The sequence below is a fragment of the Dasypus novemcinctus genome, chromosome 23 (assembly GCF_030445035.2).
Source record: "Dasypus novemcinctus isolate mDasNov1 chromosome 23, mDasNov1.1.hap2, whole genome shotgun sequence".
In the NCBI taxonomy this organism is placed as follows: domain Eukaryota; kingdom Metazoa; phylum Chordata; class Mammalia; order Cingulata; family Dasypodidae; genus Dasypus; species Dasypus novemcinctus.
The window spans coordinates 16,846,538-16,867,490 of NC_080695.1; the positions used below are offsets into that span (position 1 = coordinate 16,846,538).

At 48.7% G+C, this 20,953-nt stretch overlaps 1 protein-coding gene across 7 annotated transcripts in view; it reads left to right on the top strand.

Moving 5' to 3' along the window:
- Positions 1-20,953, top strand: part of CUX1 (cut like homeobox 1) — a 336,617-nt gene that overhangs the window by 151,991 nt on the left and 163,673 nt on the right. For all 7 annotated transcript variants that reach the window (XM_058285907.2, XM_058285909.2, XM_058285904.2 and 4 more), the window contains exon 3: positions 14,372-14,419. In XM_058285907.2, the coding sequence (XP_058141890.1) occupies positions 14,372-14,419 (48 nt within the window). The remainder of the gene's footprint in view (positions 1-14,371; positions 14,420-20,953) is intronic.

Genomic DNA, 20,953 nt, shown 5'->3' on the forward strand with positions numbered 1-20,953 from the left:
TCCCAGGAGTCAGCTGTTAGAAGTCTGAAAAATATTTTTGGTTTTTATCTCTTTAAGGAATATATCAAAAAACAACCACCACCCACCTCGCCCCCACCCCCCGTACCCCCACACAAAACAAACCATCACCAACCTCTTTTCCTGGATGTGTGCTAAGGAACGTGATTCCTCGGGGAGGAGTACACTTGTTCAGATTAAATTCTTGTGAAGTCCTTGTAGCCCTGGGTCGTTCAGCTAAGATGACGCAAGACCATAAAAAACTAGGTACTTTGACCTGCCTCAGATATTTACCCATGTCAACATTCAGTCCTTGCACCAAAGGAAGAAGAAGGAAACAGCTTGGGGTTATGAATATGTGAATGTCCCCACTGTCACTGGCTGCACTATCTTGTGTGACTTGTTGTAGATCAAGGGAAATTTTGGGGAAAGGCTATAAGGTAGGAAAAATGCTAACACTGAAGTTGAGATGATTAGAGATAAATAGATCTATATTTGCCATATATGGTAATAAAAGGAAAGTCTGCAAATGCTCTCGACATTTATGGACTTCTCTATGATTCATCTACGAGGGCCAACAGCTCCCGCCAAGAGATATAGAATTTGTTCAACTGTATCTCTTTCCTAAATTGTTTCACTAGGAAGAAGCCATGCTGTATATTCAAGAGGAAATTCCAGTACTGTGTAAAAGTTAGTACTTGGTAACAGGCGTGAGAAAGATTGCTAGCAGAATTCCAAAAGTATTCTTAAGCCACTTGTTTACCAAAAGGCAGAATAGTTCACTAAGTGTTAGCAATTTTCTATAGACTTGTGTTCATATATACAATCTATTTTTTGTTAGCTAGTCACTCTCCCTCCCTTGCCAGAAGTGGAGGGGTCTGTGCTTTTTCGACTGATGGACTCATATACAGACTTGTCTCATTTTTCTTTTTTTCTGTTATTTAGTGTGATTCATGCCAGCATGTCCAGGGACAGGGTGAAAAAATGAGCTCCAGGTCCTTTTTAACTTCAGGTCCTGTGGTTTCGGAGCTGCATCTGGTTATTGCCATCCTGTTCCTTGGCGTGCTTCTTGCACCAGGCCCAGAAGGGACCGACTTCTGTGGACAGGGGTTGTGGTCAGAAGGGCCCTCAGAAGCTACAATTGTGGCCCCCAAAAGAGCCAGCAGCACAGACCCCTCAGCATGATGTTGGCTCCCAAAACTCAGCTGCTTTTTCCTACCCAAGACTGCTTATTAAATGCGTTAGCGGGGTGCAGATGTGGCTCCAGTGGTCAAGCCTCTGCTTCCCATATGGGAAGTTCCCAGGTTCAGTTCCTGGTGCCTCCTTTTTTTTTTTTTTTAAATAATTATTTTTTATTTCTTTCTCTCCCCTTCCCCCTCCTCCCAGTTGTCTGCTCTCTGTGTCTATTCACGTGTGTGCAGCACCATTCCTGGGCAGGCTGCACTTTCCCTTGTGCTGGGCGGCTCTCCTTACAGGGTGCACTCTTTGTGCGTGGGGCTCCCCTATAGGGGGGACACCCCTGCATCAGCACTGCGCATGGGCCAGCTCCACAAGGGTCAAGGAGGCCCCGGGTTTGAACCGCAGACCTCCCATGTGGTAGGCAGATGCCCTATCCATTGGGCCAAGTCCGCTTCCCCCTGAGCCTCTTAAAAAAAAAAAAACAACAAGCAAATAAACAAAGAAACCAGTTCAGGGGAGCCAATGTGGCTCCATGATGGAGCATCAGCTTTCAACATAGGAGGTCCTGGGTTCAATCCCTGGCCCTGGTACCTCAAAAAAAAGTTTTTTAAGTGTTAATGATGAAGTGGCACATGTGCCCTCTGGCCTCCAGGATCTCTGATTGTTGGGACCTGCTGGATAAAATTGGATACAACTAAGGAGTTGCCTCTTTGGTTGAGTGAAGGGGGGTCCGGTTCCTAGCAGCATGCTAGCCTGCAGATGGGATGAAGAGTGGCAGTCTTTCTTTGCCCTTGAAAGCCTTTATTTTCTTCTCAAATTTGCTAGGTCGAGGTCATTGGGAAGCCTCTGAGCTTCCTTAAAAGCATAAAATCTCCCTTCAGAGGCTTAAGTTCCCTAGTCGCCCACCAAGTCACACATATTTCTTAGACTTGCATTTCCATCTGCAGGGTATAAATAATTCCATTTAGAAATTAAGAAATCATGGTTTGCATTTCAGATGCCAGTGAGTGGCTCTGCAGTATATCCTGAAACGGAAAATGCGTGTAAAAACGACAGGGTCCCCTTTGGGGTGGGTCCCCACATCCGTGGGGCCCGCTGGCTGCATGTGGGTCTCCAGGCACCTTATCCTGCTGCTGTGGGTTCTGGGCCCTCGGAGTGAAGGACGAGGGTCAGCTGGGGCATTTGAGAGAGTCCGCATGAGCGCTGGCGTGTCCTCCATCTCTGCAAGGAGATTTCCCCGTCGCTTATTAGTAATTACCCTTTTGAACTGCCCTGTGAATATGTGCTGATTAAGCTAAGACCAAGGTATATCTTTTCCATGCTACTTAATTTTGGGAAGCCAGTGGAATGCTCTGAATAAAAGTAAGTCATTGGGGGTAAGGGAAAGCTAGGGTAACCCACGGTCACTGACACCAAAGCTGGGAAGGAGGATGTTTCAGATCTGACTTTACAGCTTCTGTCTAAAGGAAAAATGTAGCACATATGATGTACCACGAAGTTTCCTGCTGACACTTAAATAGACTCATAAAATAATTTCCCCTTGGAGAACTATGGCTAGCGTAAAGCTGTGCATTAGCAGGTGCAGTACTGATTTTCTTTGTGAGCTGTTCACAGGCTGAAGTTACCCCTGACCCATGTAAAGGATAAAATGTATTTGAAGACCATTTGGGAGTTAGAGAGACAGAGATTAAAATTAGCCGTAATTCTACACACTTGCAGTATTTAACACTGTGTATTCTGTGCTGTTCTTTTCCAAGCACGTGTATGTGTCTAGTTTATGTTTACAACCGGGGTCAGGGGTGATGCTATAAACACATTTTGCCATGTGTGGCTCTTCTCCACTTGCCCCCCATTTAATGCCTACTCATCCTCCAGTTCTGGGCTCAGGGACCCCTTCCCTGCAGGACCTTCTCCGCTGTCCCAGGTCAGGTCTGCCCCAAGACGCCCTCAAGACCACACGCCACGTCCTCCTGGCACTTACCACGGTTGAGTTTTCTCCTATACGGGGTGATTTGATGACTGAATGTCAACCCCCAAGACAAGACAGACGCCCTCTGAGGCACAGAAACCTGCTGGCCACCCTTGAAGTTCTAGCACCCATCACAGTGCCTGAGGGCCCGTGATAGCTCCTCTACAAATATTTGTTGAATTAATAAAAATCATGAGCATTATGCCATAGTACTAGCTTATCTTAGAAAAATAATTTTTATTCATTTTATTGATACATATTGATAAAGCATACAATTGATCCAAAGTGTACAATCAGTGGTATTTGGTATAATCATACAGTTGTACATTCATCACTTCAATCATTATGAGAGCATTTTCATTATCCCAATAATAATAAAGAAACCATAACACACAAAAAAAGCCCTAGCCTTTAATAATCACCTCAGTCTCTCTACGCTTCCCCTGCTGTACATAGCTGTTGTTCTGAGAAAAATAATTTTGATGACTGTGTGCCATTCTATTACTTAACTAAAATCTATTTAATAAGTTAGAAATAAGCAATCCCCCGTTGTTGGAATCTACCTCGTTTCTAATTTTTCAGTGTTTTAAACGTATGTCCGATGCTCTCATGCATAAATCTGTGCCTCCATCTCTGCTTGCCTTGATGGATAAATGCCTAGAAGTGAAAGCAGTAAGTGGAGAGATTAGTCTGTATGCTAATTTTAAGTCATCTGGCTAAATGTTAGCGGGATCTAAGATGACCCAGACTAGTTGGCGCAGAGGGTTCGTGCGGCGCAAGCGGGAGGCACGCTTTCTGGACGGCTCCCGAGTCTGCGGGTGGAAAGGAGTTTGGGGGCACGGGCTCTGCCCGGCACGCGGATCTCCTTACCGCACCTGTGAGGGTTAGCTGGGTGACGAGCCGGGGATGAGCTTGTTTTGTTGCCTCATTCCAGAAGCATTGCCGAGTGTCACTTTGGACCTCGTCCTGTGAATGGGACCGGGAGCAGAATTGAGGTGCACGTGCCTCCAAGAGTTACCTGGGAGTGCAAACCCGACTCAGGGTCCCCCTGAAGATGTGACCTCCCCGTAGAGGGACCTTGTCCCTCTCACTGCACAGGAGCTGACACATAAGTAAATGCCCAAATGGATTTTGAATAAATTTAAGCAGACGTGTAACACGTGGTTCCTATCTGTGAGAAACTAAAAACTCTTATCAACGTATGGATATCCTGACAAATCATGGCAGGATTTTCAGAGTTCTCAGTTAAATTTACAAGTTTAGACTTGACCCATTATCTCAACAGCAACGTGGAAGAATACTTCGAAATCAGACCTAAAGACAGAGGCGTGGGCGGAAGGCGGGCTCTGTGGCCGCCCCTCGCCGAGCCGCTGGCTGCCGGGAATCTGGCAGGAAGGGCTTCTGCTGGGGGAGCCGTCCCAGCACCCGTGTGCCTCAGGACGGCTGTGGGCACCCGCCCTCCCGGCTCGGGGTCAGGCCACCATCCCCTGGGAGCCGCCATGGGGCCCGCACCCCACACCCGCAGGCAGCTTGCTGTGCGAGCTGCCTCATGGGATGTGTGTGGACAGACAACCTTGAGAAACCAGCTCCAAGCAGTTCACAGCTCCCCGACTGGAAACCTTGAAGCCACCGTTACTCAAACGTTTTCATCTTAAAATTTACGGAGGACCCCTGAGAGCTTTGGTGTATGTGGGCTGTATTGGCGTCATCACGTGTCCTGTAGCTCCTGGAAGACTCCACCATACATTCACGAGAATTAGAGTGGAAAGGCAAATAAAAGGACGTTTGACCCCCTGGGTCCCTGAAAGGGTCTCAGGGTGCCAGGAGCCCCCAGTCCACGCTCTGAGAACCACTGGTGGCCTCGCAGGCTCACCCATGCCACTAAGCCGCCACCACACACAACCACTTCCTCCCTGGAGCGATGGTCTCTGTGTGTCTCAAGCCTGCCCTTTCCCTTCCTCTGTCTCTTTTCGCACCCGGCTCTGCCTCTGTCACCTTATGTCCCAATGTGAATGTCAGCCAGTGTGGTGAACTACTGCTTGGTTTCATCAAACACCTTTTCCTGAGAAGGAGTACTACTACCTCTTGCTCAGGACTCGGGGTCCCCCCTCTGGTTCCAAGGGACTCCTCCGTCCTCCACTTCAGGGCGCCCCGTGGCTGACCCTTGGCGCTCACCATCAGGACCCTCCGCTTAACCCCTGCACATTCCCCAGTACTTAGGTCTGCTCCCTCCGGCACCACAAAGCCAAATCCTATCCTTTACACAGTCTTATTAGGTACAATGCTGAAGGCACATCCGTCAGTGGTAGAGACTGCTGCCAAGATGCAGAACAGGCTTTAAGTGGAGCAAAGAAATTTAAATGGGAAGAAATTATAGCATGAGCGAGTTTACCCCTTTCAAGATAATCTTATTTAATAACCAAAAAACTCACCAAGATGTGCATTTTATCCAGTTACAAAGGCAGCGCGGCAGGTTCCGTATTGTGGTAATTACATGTTTGGGGTTTCATTCCTCCTTTAAACTAGATATCTGTGATTTCAGAAAATCAGCCATTGTAGAAAAAGGCTATTCATTTATTTCATTGCTGGGTGGCCCATACACTGTAAAAATAGGCCAAGAACAGTAATCTAAATGGACTGCTGATAAATAATTAAAGCTAATGGAATTTTCTCTAATCTATGAGCTAAAATCTTTGAGAAAGTGCCAGGAGATACTGCCTGCTATTGTATAGAAAGATATTTCTTTAACACTTTAGTTTAAATGCCATGTAAAACAACTCTTTTCTGCCACAAAGACTGGAAGAATGTGTGTTCATCTATAAACATAACCAAGAGTAGAGGCTCCACTGACCAGTGTGATTCTTCTTCTAATGACGAGATGGGACGCGCAAGTTCCAGAATCCTGGAACACAGGGAAACCTTGCTCTCGACTGGGCTGTATTTTAAATTGAGGTCTACAGTCGGTAGCTTTGCACCTGTTCTCAACTATTCTGTACACGACGGGGAGGGGGTTATAATTCATAAATGATGGGCAGGAAATTTGGGAAGTATTAAGAACAAGTTTTCTTTTAAGTATGATTATGGTTCTGTCATTGGTGCTGCCCCTACTGCTACTTATAAAAATACAGTTGACAAACTTCAAGCTCCTTTTAGAAGAGATAGTTCTATTACAGTTAACGGCCCTGGCCATAGATAAGGTATGCTGTATCGGATCTTCTTATTAAAAGGACAGTTCAACCATCTTCGAGATCCTTTAGAATAAAGAATCCATAGATGCTTTTTAACCACTCTGCCTTTCAGTATTTTGGCTCTAATTTGTAGAAAAAGGGTTCTCTCATTTCCATTTCATTAAATAGCTTTGTTGGAAAAAAATCACCCATTTGCTCTTGCTTTTTGGAAAAGTTGTAGTTTTGTTAAACTGCTATCTAATCTAGTGTTGTATTTATTGTGCTTTAATGTATTTATAAATGTTTATGAAATTTAAAGTGTATTGTTCCTTAAAATTACTCTATACAGAAATTTTTTTATTTTAAAGGGAAGTATGCCATTTAAATGGCATCTGTCTCGCCTCTGTATACTCTGAGTGTTTCTATTTTATCTTCTTAAGATCTTTAGAACTTTTTAGTTTGGAGGGGCCCAGATGGCCGTGGAGAGGCAGTGGCTGTTTCCAGTGGCTGCTAGGCCACCCCCGTTCCTGTCTTCTTTAGAACTTGGCTCCAGCGCGCCGAGGGCTTCTTGGGAGGCTCCTGGCACATCATGAGCCAGGGGATTAGGGCGGCGCTAGGGGGCTGGCAGAGCCGGCCGCATGGATGAGGGGTGGGCGCGGGACCCCGGGCGGGGGCCTGGCCAAGTGCCTCCCACAGGAAGGGTCGGAGTGCATTCAGGAGGGAGAGAAGAGGTGGGGCTGGAGGGAGAGTCGGGGCTCAGGCGCCTGAACAGCCCAGGGAGCGCTGCGCTTCTGCTCACCCAGGCCTCCCTAGAGGACCAGAGGGCCAGCCCTTTCCCTTCCCTGTTCAGGCCGCCACACGATCCCACAGGTGTGCTCCTTAGAAAGCCAGTGAGCAAGAGTGACGTTGCCGCAGGAGTCACCTTGACGCTGAGCTAACTTCTTTTTCTAAGTAAAAAATTCACAGCTGACTGTTCCTAGTGCCTTCCTCGGTGCCTGTCCCCCCAGGCGTCGGTGTGCGTAGCTCAGGCTTTGATTCTCAGAGCCAGGACTGTCCCCGGAGGGACAGGGCAGCCTTGGGAGGTGACCTGTGTGGCCGGGGCACCGCAGAGGGGCTGCCTGCCTTGGGCAGAAAACTGGGCCAGGCAACCCTTAGATTCCAGGTTAACTCTGAACCTGAAAACGCCGGTTAACTCGCTCTTAGGTGGTGATTCAAGAGAGGCAGCCCCTCTCCCCTGCCTCTCCCCTGCCTCTCCCCTGCCTCTCCCTCTCCCTGTTCTGATTGGTCGCTTGATGTAAATATAGGCTTGGTGTGCTTCAGAGTGAAAGAAAGTGTTTAAAATTGATTTCCTTTCCAGATCTATGCAAAACAGAATATTGCAACGAGCCCGGCGCCCAGCCCCTCCTCCTGAAATAATCACCCACATTCTTGATTCATCATCCTGTTGTTTTAGCTCTTATTTCATTTTATAGTACATATTTTATTAATTATATTATGTGCCCTTTTACCTGTTTCACTATCTTCAAAATCAGAATGAGTTTTATGGCCGACATTACAATTGAATAAGTGGCCTTTTTTTCTCACTGTAGCATGAAATAATTCTTTGACTTATATTTCTATCAAGTTTAATGAAATACTGCCCATTACATAATGATTATCTTCAAGTATATACCTAAAGCATTTTCAAGGCTGATTTTTTTGCTTTGAGGCCTGAGTACAACGAGGGGGAAACCAGCATGTTAACTTCCTTACGCATAACCAGTTCCCAGGGTTTTAAATTCGAGTCAACCCTATATTTTCGCCTGACTGGTGTCACGGGTTGAACCCCCTCCCAGCCCATCACCACCCAAACACAATGAAGAAAATATGAACTACAACCCAGGAGAAGGGGCCGAGTGTCAGCCCTGAATTGAGACAATTCTGAAACCAAAGGTGGCAGCTGGGGGCACGTGGCCCCGGCTTCCAAGGCCACGGGGCCAGGTCCCTGGCAGCACCTGTGCCAGGCTTTCTGTGGGCAGCCCTGCAAAGTCAGAGCAGCCCCCACCCCACCCAGGGGTCGGGGAAGTCCGTGTTGTCAGCGAAGGGGGCAGGACCCCCTCCCAGGCTGCTGCTGCAGGGGAGCAGGTACCCCAGGAGAGGTGGCCAGACAGCGCGCCTTGTAAACACGCCCGATTGTTCACAGAAACGCGGGTTGTGTTAACGTGGACTGAAGGTGAACAGGCGGTTCTAAAAGCTAGTGGAACTGCACGTACCTCACAGGAGAGACACAGATCATTTAGACGCACTCATTTGTGAATAATGCCCATGCCACCCCCTTCATCTAATTGTCCTTCCCAGTGGGAAGGATGTCCCGGGAGACTCTCTCTCCCGGACGTAGCAGTGGACTCAGAGTGGGAGGGGGGGGCGGATCACCAACTCTGTGCATGTGCCCAGTCTGCTCCCCTGCCTGGCCATTGCATGTACATGGGGGGGGGGGGCAGAGGAGAAGCCACGGGGGGATGAATATTAGAAGTTCAAGACCCCATTAGGGGGACAGAGCCCTCCAGAGACTGCCTGAGTCCCTGAAATGGACAGAAAAACCAAAAAGATGCCCATTGGTGTGCCCGGGGAATGGGCGCATTGGTATGCTTTACACTTACAGGTGCAGTGGAACCCTGAATGTTATTTTGAGTCTGCTTCTGTTTTGCTTTTAAATCACAAGAGCTTTCTTCAGCAACTGTCATTATCTAGCAAATTCCTTAAATTTTGCCGTTCAATTTCCTGATCTAAAAAAATGAGTTGTGGATCAGTGGTTTGGAGAATAATGAAAATCCTCTTCATGTAGAAGCATCTGTATGTAAACATTCCTTATTATTTACTGCACACTTAAGGGAGAGAAGGTTGAAATGCACTACTTTGGCTTTTGCTGACATCTGATATTAATAATCTCAAGGACGTCACTTTCTGTGTTATCAGATTTCACTTGCTTTCTGCTCAATAAATGGGCCAGGGGCAAAGAAAATACAGAACAACGCTGAAAAACCTGTAACTGAATTAAGTGAGCAGCTCTTAAATTATTAAGTTCCTTGACCTAATGTTACCTAATTATCATTTGTTCTAACGTGGTTTTCTTTGGCCTGAACCCCACTTTCTTCAGGGAGTGGCTGTCGAGAAACGTGAGCGGAAGTGCTCGGGGCCAGAGGTGGCAGAGCAAAGGCCACCGCGCTTTACCGCGACGATAAATCACAGCACGTCCTCGCCGCTGCTGACGGGGGAGTCCCACGGGTCAGGGTTGAGCATCCTTGTTTGTCTCTTAGTTTAGTAGAAAACGGGGAGAATTCTCTCTGACATTAGGATCACAGTTTCAGGCAGCAGAAGTGGATAAGGAATTTCTCAAACTGCCAGGGACAGGTTTGGGCGGCGTGGTTGTGAGCTGGTGACCCACGGTACACGGGTAGCGGCTCGTGTGTGTGTGTTCATGGCAATGTGGAAGGCTTTCCCCTTCCCAGCTGTCTCTACACAAACATCCACCTTCCGTCTCACAAAGCTTGTTTCAGTAAGTCTGTCAGTCGTGAATATGCCCAAAGCCTTGATTTGGGAGCCAGGAGCCGCCACAGCGGAGTTGCTTTACTCACAGTCGTCTGCGAGGTGCGCCTCTGCCTTCCTGGACCGCTGTCACCTGTCGTGGCGTCCACCCCTCCGCGAGCCGTGTCAGGTGGCCGGGGTAGGGGAGACTGGGGTGTGCCCGGTGCCCCTGGGCCCCTCCCCCCCAGCAGGTCCTCGCCCGCCCCCACTCATTGCCCCTCAGCGCTCTCCTGTCCTGGTCACCACGGTGGTCTCCGCCCGCTATCTCCTTCCGTGACCCGCTGCCACCTTCACCGAGTCCCCCGGGTGCCAGGCAGGCCCGCTGGCCCGGTGGCCTCCAGATGTCGCCCCCCCCGCCCACACGCGCTTGCACCGCAGCAGGGCCGCACAGACTGTTCTGGGTTTAAGTCATACCTGCCAGTGGGGGGCCTCGGACACTCTCCTTGCCGTGCTGAGCTCGGGTGCCCTCATCTGTAAAACGGAGGGGGCCATCCCTGGTGAGGGCCGGAGCACTGAGACAAGTAAAGGGCATAGTGCGTCCAGGGTCTTCTCAGCAGGCACTCCTCAGCGGTGGGGGGACTGTTCACTTCTGCCCGGGACCCTCGTCTCCTGGCTCTGCCCTCCTTGCCTGCCCTCTTCCCTCTCCTTGCCCTGGACACTGATTTCGCTGCAAGTCGCAAGCGCCCTCTGCCACCCCTTCCAGAACAAACGCCGGCCCCTCCCGGTTCGTTTCCATCTCGGCACTGCGGGGACTCGCTTCATTTTCTCAGTTCTCAACTCCGTGCGGCAACCGATACATCCGGGCACCTTTTGCCTCTTAAAACAACGTTCTCTCTCAACCCCATGCTCTCCCAGCTCTCCCCCCTCTTCTCTGATTCTTGTCCTTTTGTCCTCCCCGTGTCCGAGAGCAGGGCTCGCCGCCCTCGCCACCTCCAGGAGAGCCCTGGTTGGCGAGTGCGTCCCCCACACGTGACCCCGTGGCACGGGCTGGTCCCAGTCGAGGCCTACCGGGTGCGCTCAACACACTCCAGGTTTCAAAGACTTAGCACAAAGAAAAGAAGGTAAAATACTAAACTCTGTCAGTTTCTCTTTGCCGCTAGTGGAATTTCGGGCGTTGTCTTTCTGCTGGAATGTGGGGTCCTGCAGCCCCTCCCCAGGGGGAACCCTCTCCCCAGCCAGCTCTGGACACACTGACAGTTGCTCGTTCTTGCACTTGCTCGTGCAGGTTCCACTTGGACACACCTACCGTGACATCATTGTCCCTCCCGTGCATCAGGCTCTGTTGTCGGCACGGAGGAGACAGATGAGCACTTCTGGAAGCTCAGCCCCCGGCCCCGGGGGCTCCAGCCGCGGTCCCACGTTGAGGGGTCTCTGTGCCTCACCCCAGGGGTCCCCTCCAGCCCTCACACTGTGCACAGTGTCGGGATGGGCCCTTTGTGGGGCGGCATTGGCAGGAGAGGGTGAGTGTGCGTCGTCCACCACCCAGAAGGGGGCCGGGCCCACCCCACGGAGCGCTCAGAGGGGTCTTTGGGCCACTGCCTTCCCCTTGCCTCCTGGCAGGTTGTACAGCCCTCGTCCCCCCGTGGGCCACCCCCCAGCATGCACTCAGTGAACTTAGTTTATGCTTCTGACGCTGTTAGTTGTGTGGCTTATTCCCTGTGATTAAAACATGGGCTTTATCATAGACCCTCACTGGAATGAAAAGTCATCTCTCCCCCATCAGGCCTCACCTGTGTTCAAGTCCCCTCCTCCCTCGTTTTCCCTTTCAATTCCAGGTTTTCTCTTCCATCTTTTTGAAGGGTACAGTGGGCTAAACGAGGTAGCCCACTTACTTTCCTGTTGCCTTTGTAGCAAAGGACCATGAACTCAGCAGTTTCAAACAGCAGATATTTGTCATCTGACAGCTCCGGAGGTCAGAGGGCCAAAATGGGGTTCTGTGCGGCGAAAGTCGTGTTGGCAGGATTGCGTTCCTTCTGGTTTCCTTGCCTTTGCCAGCTTCGGGGTCCCTCGGCTTGTCACGCCTGCTAGCTGGCAGCTGTGTCACTCTGACCTCTGCTTCCATCTCCCACTTCTCCTTTCCTGACACTACCCTCCCCCTCGAGTAAGGGCCCTTGTGACGACATCGGGCCCATCCAGATAACCCGGGGTCATCCCCCCATCTCAGGAGCCTTAGCTGACTCACACCTGCCAAGTCCCTTTTACTGAGATTTGGGGTGTGGATGTTTTGAGGGGGAAACTTATTGTGTCTACAACACAAATAAATAAACTTATTTATTTAAGACGAGACCAGGAAAGAGGTCGATGATGTTTTTGTCATTGAACTTGGCATAAAAATATCGACAGTGATCCAATGGAGAAACAGAAAGGATTGACTTCTCCAAAGAAATAATAACACGCTTAGGAACACACCCTTCAGAAAAACATACAATTGAAAGGGGAATTTTAACAGTTCTTGATAAAATGGTTTTGCAGGGTTACAGTGTAGAATATCGTAGGTTATTTACGGTCAGCAAAAACTCATGGTACAGCCCCGTCCAGTCAATGTCGCCACCATCGTGGAGCTGTTCTGTGGCTGCGTGGCCAGTAGCCGCCAGCCACGTGTGTCTGTTGAGCGCTTGAAATGCAGCCAACACAACTGAGGAGCTGAACCTTTTGTGACATTTAATTCTACTTAATTTACATTTAAATATCAGTAGCCACATGTGACCTGTGGCTACCATATTGGAAGCCCGAGCAAGAATTCCCAGCCTGGGGTCCGTGGGCGGGCTGCAGGAGGCCCAGGTGAAATGGTGGCTGAATGTGATCTCGGAGCGGGGGCCGGTGCTCTTTCTCAGACTCTCAGAGGGCTTCATGACCCGACAGGTTTAGGAGTCCCTGGTCCAGGGGACAGCCACGGAGAGCACTTGGCGGCCCAGAATCCGCCGCCGCTGCTCCCCTGCCAGCGAGCGGGCCGGCTGGCAGTGCTAAGGAGGGCGGGAGCTCTTTGGTTTAGGCGCCTGGCTGAAGGCACACAAAATACCGGCAGTCTGCCGCCAAGAGAGCAGGCGCCGAACAGCCCAGGTGAGCGTGCCATCAGCTGCAGGGACTGCTCGCCGGGCCCCGGCTACTTACAGACCTGCAGCATCTCGGAGGGGGAGACTGAGGGACCTTCCCCGCCCTGGCGGGTGAATTCTCTCTTCAGCCACCTTCGGGGGATGCCAGAGAACGCTGCCTCCTAGGACACCCAGACCCATTTGGGGGAACTTTAAATCTGCTGGAAGCCTTTCCTGAAATAAACAATGGCGTTACTCACGGCAACAAAAGGAGTTTACTGCGTGCCAGGAACGGTGCGCGACATCAGCTGTATCCCTTCTCCTCCTGGGGAGCCACGGTTACCCTCCAGCAGTTAGAGGTGGCCCCCGAGACCCAGGAGGCACGGTGACTTCCACGGGGACAGAGCCAGGGCCAGGGCCGTCCTGCTCTGCCTTCCCGGTTCGGAACCTCGAAGCTTCCGCCCCATCCCCACCGCTCCCCGTCTCTGCCTGAGCCCTGGAGAGAATTTCGGGCTTCCCGTTTGCCCGGTAGCATTCGCGTAGTTGGCTACGGCTGTTCTCAGGGTGTCGCTTGCCCCAGGAAACTGCCCCTCGTCTCTTAATCGGAATTTGTCTCCCCTCTTATGTTCTCCTAGACCATTGGGTTTCCTTTTCTAAAATAACCCTTTGGCCTCCTTCCTGTGTTATGGTTTGATTGGTTTGTGTCTCTCTTTACCGATGCTAGTAATTTTCAACGGGGAGTGTCCATCGGAATCAGCCTTGGAATTTCAAGACATTTGACTTCTGGGCCAGCCCCAGACGTCCTGACTGATCCGGCACGGAGGTGGTGCTCAGTGAATATCTACTGTGCTCAGAACAGAAGAAGCTGTTCTGTTCAAGTCCTTTTCAAAGTGTCAGATATCAGGAGGCATTTTCTGTTACTTTATTTTGAAATAACATAATACTGTTGAAGAAATTGTCTGGGATATCTCCGTGTTGTGAAATGAGTCCTGGCAGCAGTAAAATATCCAGTGATTATGTCATATACATGGATTCAAAGTTAGTTGTTTCTCCCATTAACACAAATAACAGCAGAAACCCAGCGTGGCAGTCCAAATCCAGTTCAGATAGCAGCAGCTGTTGAACCCATGTTATGTCACATTTTATTCTAAGCAAATTCTCTCACTCCTTAGACTGACACATCAGCTAAAACTTTCATCCATAGCATATACAAAATGAAGTGGTCTGTAACTAGGACTTAGCAGACATAAAAGCTGGATGTAGCTGTAAGTAATTCCGTTTAAATGACCATGCGTCGGTCAGCACCCAGGCTGTGGGGATGGAGGGACACGGGCTGTGCCGGCATCACTTTAGGCAGGGAGGACCAGCCCTGAATTAAAGCTGTTTTTAAGAAGCCTTAACAAAATCTCCCCTTCTCTTTCCTTTTCAAATGGCTGTTTCCTGATCCGTCCTCCCTGCTCCAGGATTTGCGCAAGCAGGTAGCACCACTGCTGAAGAGTTTCCAGGGAGAGGTAAGCGTTTCTCTTTAATTCGTGTCCCGAGCCACCTTTCACAGTTACGAGGTCCTCCTCTTGGTTCCCATTAAATAAATCCCATCGATAGAAGGTATGACCCAAGTCCCCAGCTGCACCCTCCTGGGGTCGTGTGGTTTTGGAGTTGCACGGTGTGGGTGGCCGCTGGGCTCTCGGGGGAGCTGTTCTGGGAATGCAGGAAGGTGCGCTGGATTCAGGAAGCAGGGCTCGGCGTGTTTGGGGTCCCCGTGGTAGACTGAGCTCTTTCAGGCAGAGCGTTAGGAGTGTGCTCCCCCAAAGTGCACCCGGGGTGCCACCTCGTTCCCCAGGCTTGTCAGGGGCTGCTCCTGCTGTGGAGGCTTCTCACTTGGTGCAAGGCTGGCAGTAAAGAGGAAGGGGGCGCAGGGAGCCGGGGGAGTCAGTGTGGACTCAGTCTTCCAACAGGCCCCTCTAGAGAAGCACCGCGCTGTCTCCCGGGACGGTGATGGCCGTCGAGGCGCCCGAGCCTGACCCCCTGTGGACGGAGATACGCCCGCGAGGAGGACTGCCCGTTCTAGTGGGCGGCCCGCAAGCTCCTTCTCAATCGTTCGGGTCAAGTTTCCGTGAATTGTAGAAAATCAGAAAGGTGGTTTGTTGTCGTGGAGTTGTTCACACACCTCCGTGGCCTCTCCCAGTAGGATAGTGGGAGTGGTAACAATCCCAGGCTCGTAGGGAGCGGTAGAGAGAGGTTTGTAAAAGCCCTTAAACGAACCCATATTGGTGCACTCTTAGGAATTACGTTTTCTTGCAACCACTCAATTCACAGGGAACAGACAGAACACCGGAAAGGGGCGCGATTAGGGGACGGGAGGTGCGACATTCAGTCTGGGCAGCGAGGTGGTGGGTGGGGTGAGGGTCCTTACAAGATCCCGTCTGTAAGGAGCTGGGTCCTGGACCCAGAGCTCCAGACTAAGAGGGTGGGCTAGCGCGTGGCGAATTCCTCAGCGGGGGGGAGGCGCCCAGTGAGGTCAGCTAGGGCCGTCGTGGAGGCCAGCGAGGGGTTCCCAGCACGCTTAAGGGACCCCTGCGGAAAGCAGCACGCGGCGCTGACGGTTGGTGACGGCAGGCAGTTTGAGAAGGGTAGACTGGCGTTCCTCCTCTGCTCTGGGGCCTGCCTGCTGAGGCCCCCGGTGCTCAGCCTGGGAAGGCAGGCTGGCCAGAGCGGGTCTTGCGGGACTTGAACCGCCTTTTCCTGCTTTGATGAGTAAAGCCCTTGCCTTGCACCTACTCCCAGCTAATCCCATCTTTTCTTGGGCATGCTGAGCAGCTCCGGGACACCCATGGCTCAGTGCTTTTTCATTTGTGTGGGTTTTTTCTTCTTGACAAATTTCAAATCTACGTAAGAGCCGGAAGATGAATGCAGTGAGCACCTGTGTGCCTGCACCAAGATTATCGCCTCGTTTGGATTTGCCACCACCTGCCCTTTTGCTGACCCTTGGAAAGGAGGTTACAGGCCCGTGACCCGGTCCCTCTCCTGAGAATAAGGACAGTCACACCAAGGGAATGCACGGTAATTCCTTGGTATCTATTTCCGTCCATAGTCACATTTCTCCACTTATCGCTGCAATGTGTTTTCTTGCGCCCCCCGCCCCAATAACTGAATGCCTACCTGGCATTCCATTTTCCACCTCGTTAGTCTCTTAATGTAGGGCCCTCTCTCCACCCCTTCTCACCTTTGCTTTTGTTTTTTATGGTATTGACATTTTTGAAGAATCTAAGCCAGTATCCTATGGTCTAGTCCACATTCTGGCCGGGGTAATGTTTGCTTCTGGATATATTAAATTTGAGATGCCTGAAAGGACGTGAAGTCTTCCTTATTTGCCTATTGTTTCAGAAGGTACTTAGAAAAGTAAATATTTTTATAGCACTGTTAATGCATATTTGCCAAGCCTCTGCTAATTGCAGTATTTCTGGTAAATAGCTTGTGCTCTCTAGTAAGCTCGTTTCAGTAGGAGGCACTGCAGCCCCTTGGTCTGCGAATGAACTTGCACAGCAGAGGGTGCCTCTACGGGACCCCCCGTGTAGAGCCCGCGTGCGGACGAGCAAGGTCGCGTGTCCTGCTGCTCGGACGTGGCGGGATCCGTCAGCTTGTTTTTTTAAAAAGCAGCCCCCTCCCATCACGAGTCTTGCCTTGGAACCTTGTATTCATCGGTCTGCTGTGTGCAACTTTTCCTTATCACATGTGCTCTTTGAGCTTGTCCCAAGGTGTGGAAGATCTCCCGGGGAGAAGGTAGTTATCACTGAAAACATCATCCTTGCCCCCAAAGTTGTAGGAATTCTTCCTGCCCTCTTTGAGACCCACAAAAGAACAAACTAACCCAAACAGTCACAGCAAAGTCTTCACACAGCAAGAAATTCATCTATGCCTTTAGGGCCCTGCAACAAATTTATTTTTGTTACATTATTACAGAAACCTCAGCCCGGCCAGTAGGTCTCGCAACCGTGCGTCCTCCGCGGCTCTCGGCGCCAAGTCCAGGCTCCAGCCTGGGTGTGGGTTGGGGGCCCTGCGGGGTGGGATCGCTGCTCACCCCTCTAGACCCTCCCACCTCTCTACGACCGGCCGTTCTGAATGGCTGCCCAGGCCTGAGCGCACGGGGCTTCCCCGCCCGCGCTGTGCTGATCCGCTTCCAGAAGCATTCCTTTCCCCTCCACGTTGCCCGGCTCGCTTCGGCTTGGGTGTCACTTCCTCTGGGAAGGCCTCCCGGGGCACCCCGCACCGCTGTCGTGGGGTGGCCTGCCCCGCAGCCTGGTTTCCTTGGTGGCCGGCGGACGTGCGGAGGATCCGCCGCGGTTCGCCCTGTTCACCGTGTTCCCAGCCATGGTGAACTGAATGAAATGGTCACTGACTAGAGATTGTGCAGTAAGGGTCCCCTGGAGGCAGTTTTTAAAAACATTTTTCCTCCATTCTTTCTTCAAGATGTGTTGGGGTTTTTTTCTCAAAGATTTATTTTATTTATTTCCCCCTCCCTCCCTGCCCCTGTTGCTGGTACTCCCTGTCTGCTTGCTGTGTGCTCTCTGTGCCTGCTTGTCTTCTTTAGGAGGTACCAGGAACCAAACCCAGGACCTCCCATGTGATAGGCAGGCACCCAGCTGCCTGACACATCCACTTCCCTGTGTTACTTTTACTAGGATGAAAGACACCCCATAAGATAATTAACCTTCTTTGTTCCCTTTGATTGAAAATTTAGAAGTCTTGTAATCATAACAGTTAACTTATAATTATTAGAGCAGAGTCATTCAGTTGACTTCACCATGAGATCAGATTTGTTTTTCTTTATTGCTGTACCTAATTTGGTGTCTCTCACAAGCCCAGCCAACTGACTGGGGCTGGGAATGGGGAAATAGCCTAAATGGTCAAACTAATTTAAACCTTGTTCTAGTAAAAATAATTTAAATGGCCTCTTCAGTGACCTCGCAGTTTCTAGCTATATAATAAGCCTTTCCAGGTATCTCCTCTCCTTGCTTCTCTCCCAAAGAAGGGTCCTGGAATAGAAGGTGGAGGTGGTGAGGAGTCGACTTACCAGTTGCTTGGCAGGGTGGGGCATGGGTACTTAGACCAAGTGTCCTCAGGAGAGTCAAAAATCTTCTTAAGAAATAACTAAGTGCTTGTGTTTAAGAGGAGAAATAAAAGACTGAGAATGCAAGAGCTAATCATCCAGCTTAAAATATTACAAAAGTTACAAGAGGGAGTAGATGTGGCTCAAGTGGTTGAGTGCCCGCCTCCCACATGGGAGGTCCCAGGTTCAGTTTTCAGTAACCTCTGTGGAAAAAAAAAACAACTAGTGAAACAAAGAAAAAAATACCTTAGGGAAGCCAGTGTGGCTCAGTGGTTAAGCGCCAGCTTCTCACATATGAGGTCCCAGGTTCACTCCCCAGCCCCCAGGACCTCAAAAAAAAAGGTACAACAGAATAAGCTCAGTGAACACAGGAAGAAGGAAATAGCAAATAATACTAATAAATACAAGAGTAAGAATGAATGAAGAGGAAAACAAAGACACAAGAGAAACAACCCAAAAGTTGGTTCTTAGACTACTACAGTTGACAAACCACTTTCCTAATCAAGGAAAAGTACTAATAAAAGGAACGAAAATGGGGAGGGTAGCACTGCAGCCATGGCCCAGGTTAAAAAAAGGTAATAAGGGAATATTATAAGCAACTTTATGCCAAAACATTTTAAAGCTTAGACAAAATGGAGAAATTTCTATCCTGCTATAACTTACCAACAGTGGTTTAAGAATAGAAAACAGGAATAGCCTTATGAGAGTTATTATAGAAACATTCCTACAAAGTTCAAACCCTTTTATGCGAGAGCTCTATCAATCCTTAATCCTTCATGAAATAGATAGTTCTGATCTTTTGTAAACTCCTTCAGAAAGAGAAAAGTGAAAGCACTTCCCTGTTCATTTTATGAGAGTAGCAAAACCTTGATTCTAAAACCAGATGAGAATGGTACATAAAAGGAAAATTAAAAGCCAATCTTATTTATGAGTAGATGTGCAAAAGTCCTTAAAAAAGTATTAGTGACCTTACTCCATCAAGCTTGGTGTGTCCCAAGCATGCTCTTTGGTTTACCATGGCAAAATCAGTGAATGTGAATTTGTATCATTAGCAGATTAAAGAGTAAAAAATATCATCTCAGTAGTTATAGGAAAAGAATCTGATAAAATTCCTTGTCAATTCCTGATTAAAAACTACTGGCAAACTGGGAATAGAGAGGAATTTCTTTAATCTAGTAAAAGGAACATCAAAAACCTACATCAGGGAAGAGGATGTGGCTCAACCGACTGGGCTCCCACCTACCATATGGGAGGCCCAGGGTTCACTTCCCAGGGCCTCCTTGTGAAAACAACCTGGCCCGTGCCCATGGAGAGCTGGTGCAACCAGTTGACGCAACAAAGGGAGACAAGCAGACACAGAACGTGCAGCAAATGGACACAGAGCAGACAGCAAGTAAGTGGCAAAGGATGGGGAATAAATAAATAAAATAAATCTTTAAACCTGTATCAGTCATATCATACATAGTGGCATTAAGAATATTCTTAAGACAAGAGTGCCTACTCTTGCTACTTTTATCTAACATTGTACTATAAGTCTTAGTTAGCATAGAAGACAGAAAAAGAAGTAAAGTATTAAGTATTATAACAGGAATAAAACTGTCATTTTCATATGAGCCTCAGTTAATTAATGAGGTGCTGATATAAAGTCAATATAGAAAATTATGTATAATTACATACCTCTACATCAACAGGAAACCGAAAATGTAAAATATAGAAAGGATACTATTGGAAATAGCAACAAAAAATGAAAGGCACCTGGAGATAAATGTAGCAAGATATAGGCAGTCTTTCCAGAGAAAAGTATAACTGCTGTGTCAAAGGATATCAAAGGTTTTAGTGGAGAGAATGTGTTCCAGGATAAAAATTCCCATGATTGTTAAAGATGTCATTTCCCTCCAGATTGATTATAGAATGAGTCATTGTTGTTCCAATCAAAATTCCAACAGGATTTTTCATGAATCTTGAAAGGCAGGTTCCAGAATTTTTATGTGAGAGCAACTGGTCCATAATAGGGAAGATAAGACTGAATGAGAACAATATGAAGGGTTTGCCTTACTAGGCTGACAAAACTACAAAAGTCATCATGGTATTAGAAAAATAATGCAATGGAAGGTGATGAAAAAAAGCAGAAACTGCCCCATAAAGATGCAGAAGCCAAATACACAGAAACAACCCCATAAATAAGCAGAAGCTCCATAAATACACAGAAGCCAAGTATATTGCAAAGATGGCATTGTAGATCAGTGAGAAAAGAGTGCACTGTGCTATAAATGGTCCTCTGGCAATTTTTTATATATGTGGAATTAAATGAAATTGGATCCCAACCTCACACCGTATGCAAACATAAATTCCAGGTAATGACTTAAAGCAAAACTTTAAACCTTTTGGAAGAAAATACTTTAGGGTTTTTTAAAAACAGGAAACCAACAAGGAAGAGTTGTTACATTCAGCCACATTAAAGTTTTAAAATAAGAGCTTTTTTCATAGAAAGACACCTTAAAGAAAGTGAAAAGACAAGCCCAGGACACCATTAGGTTACTCATACCTTTGTGTGAATTAGAAAAAGCCTCTCCAGACACTTTACATCATTGTTGGAAACTGGTCCATAAGAATTCGGCGGAGGGTCTCTCACAATAAAGATGCGACTGCCTCCAAAGTCACCTGGACTTGTATCCTGAAAGGCTTGCTGTGGAGGAGCCGGAAACCTGGAGAAGATAGCTGCCACACACATAATTGACAAAGGATTAAAATTCAGAGATTTTTTAAATGTTTGCAAACATCCAATAGGAGAATGGGCAGAAGCTGCGATCAGCATTCTCAGAAGAAAAAATCAGAATGGTTGGTAAATATGAAAAGATGCTCAACCTCAATAGTAATTAGGGAAATACAACTTAATATAAATTTATTTTTTTAATTTCTCCCCCCCACCCCAGTTGTC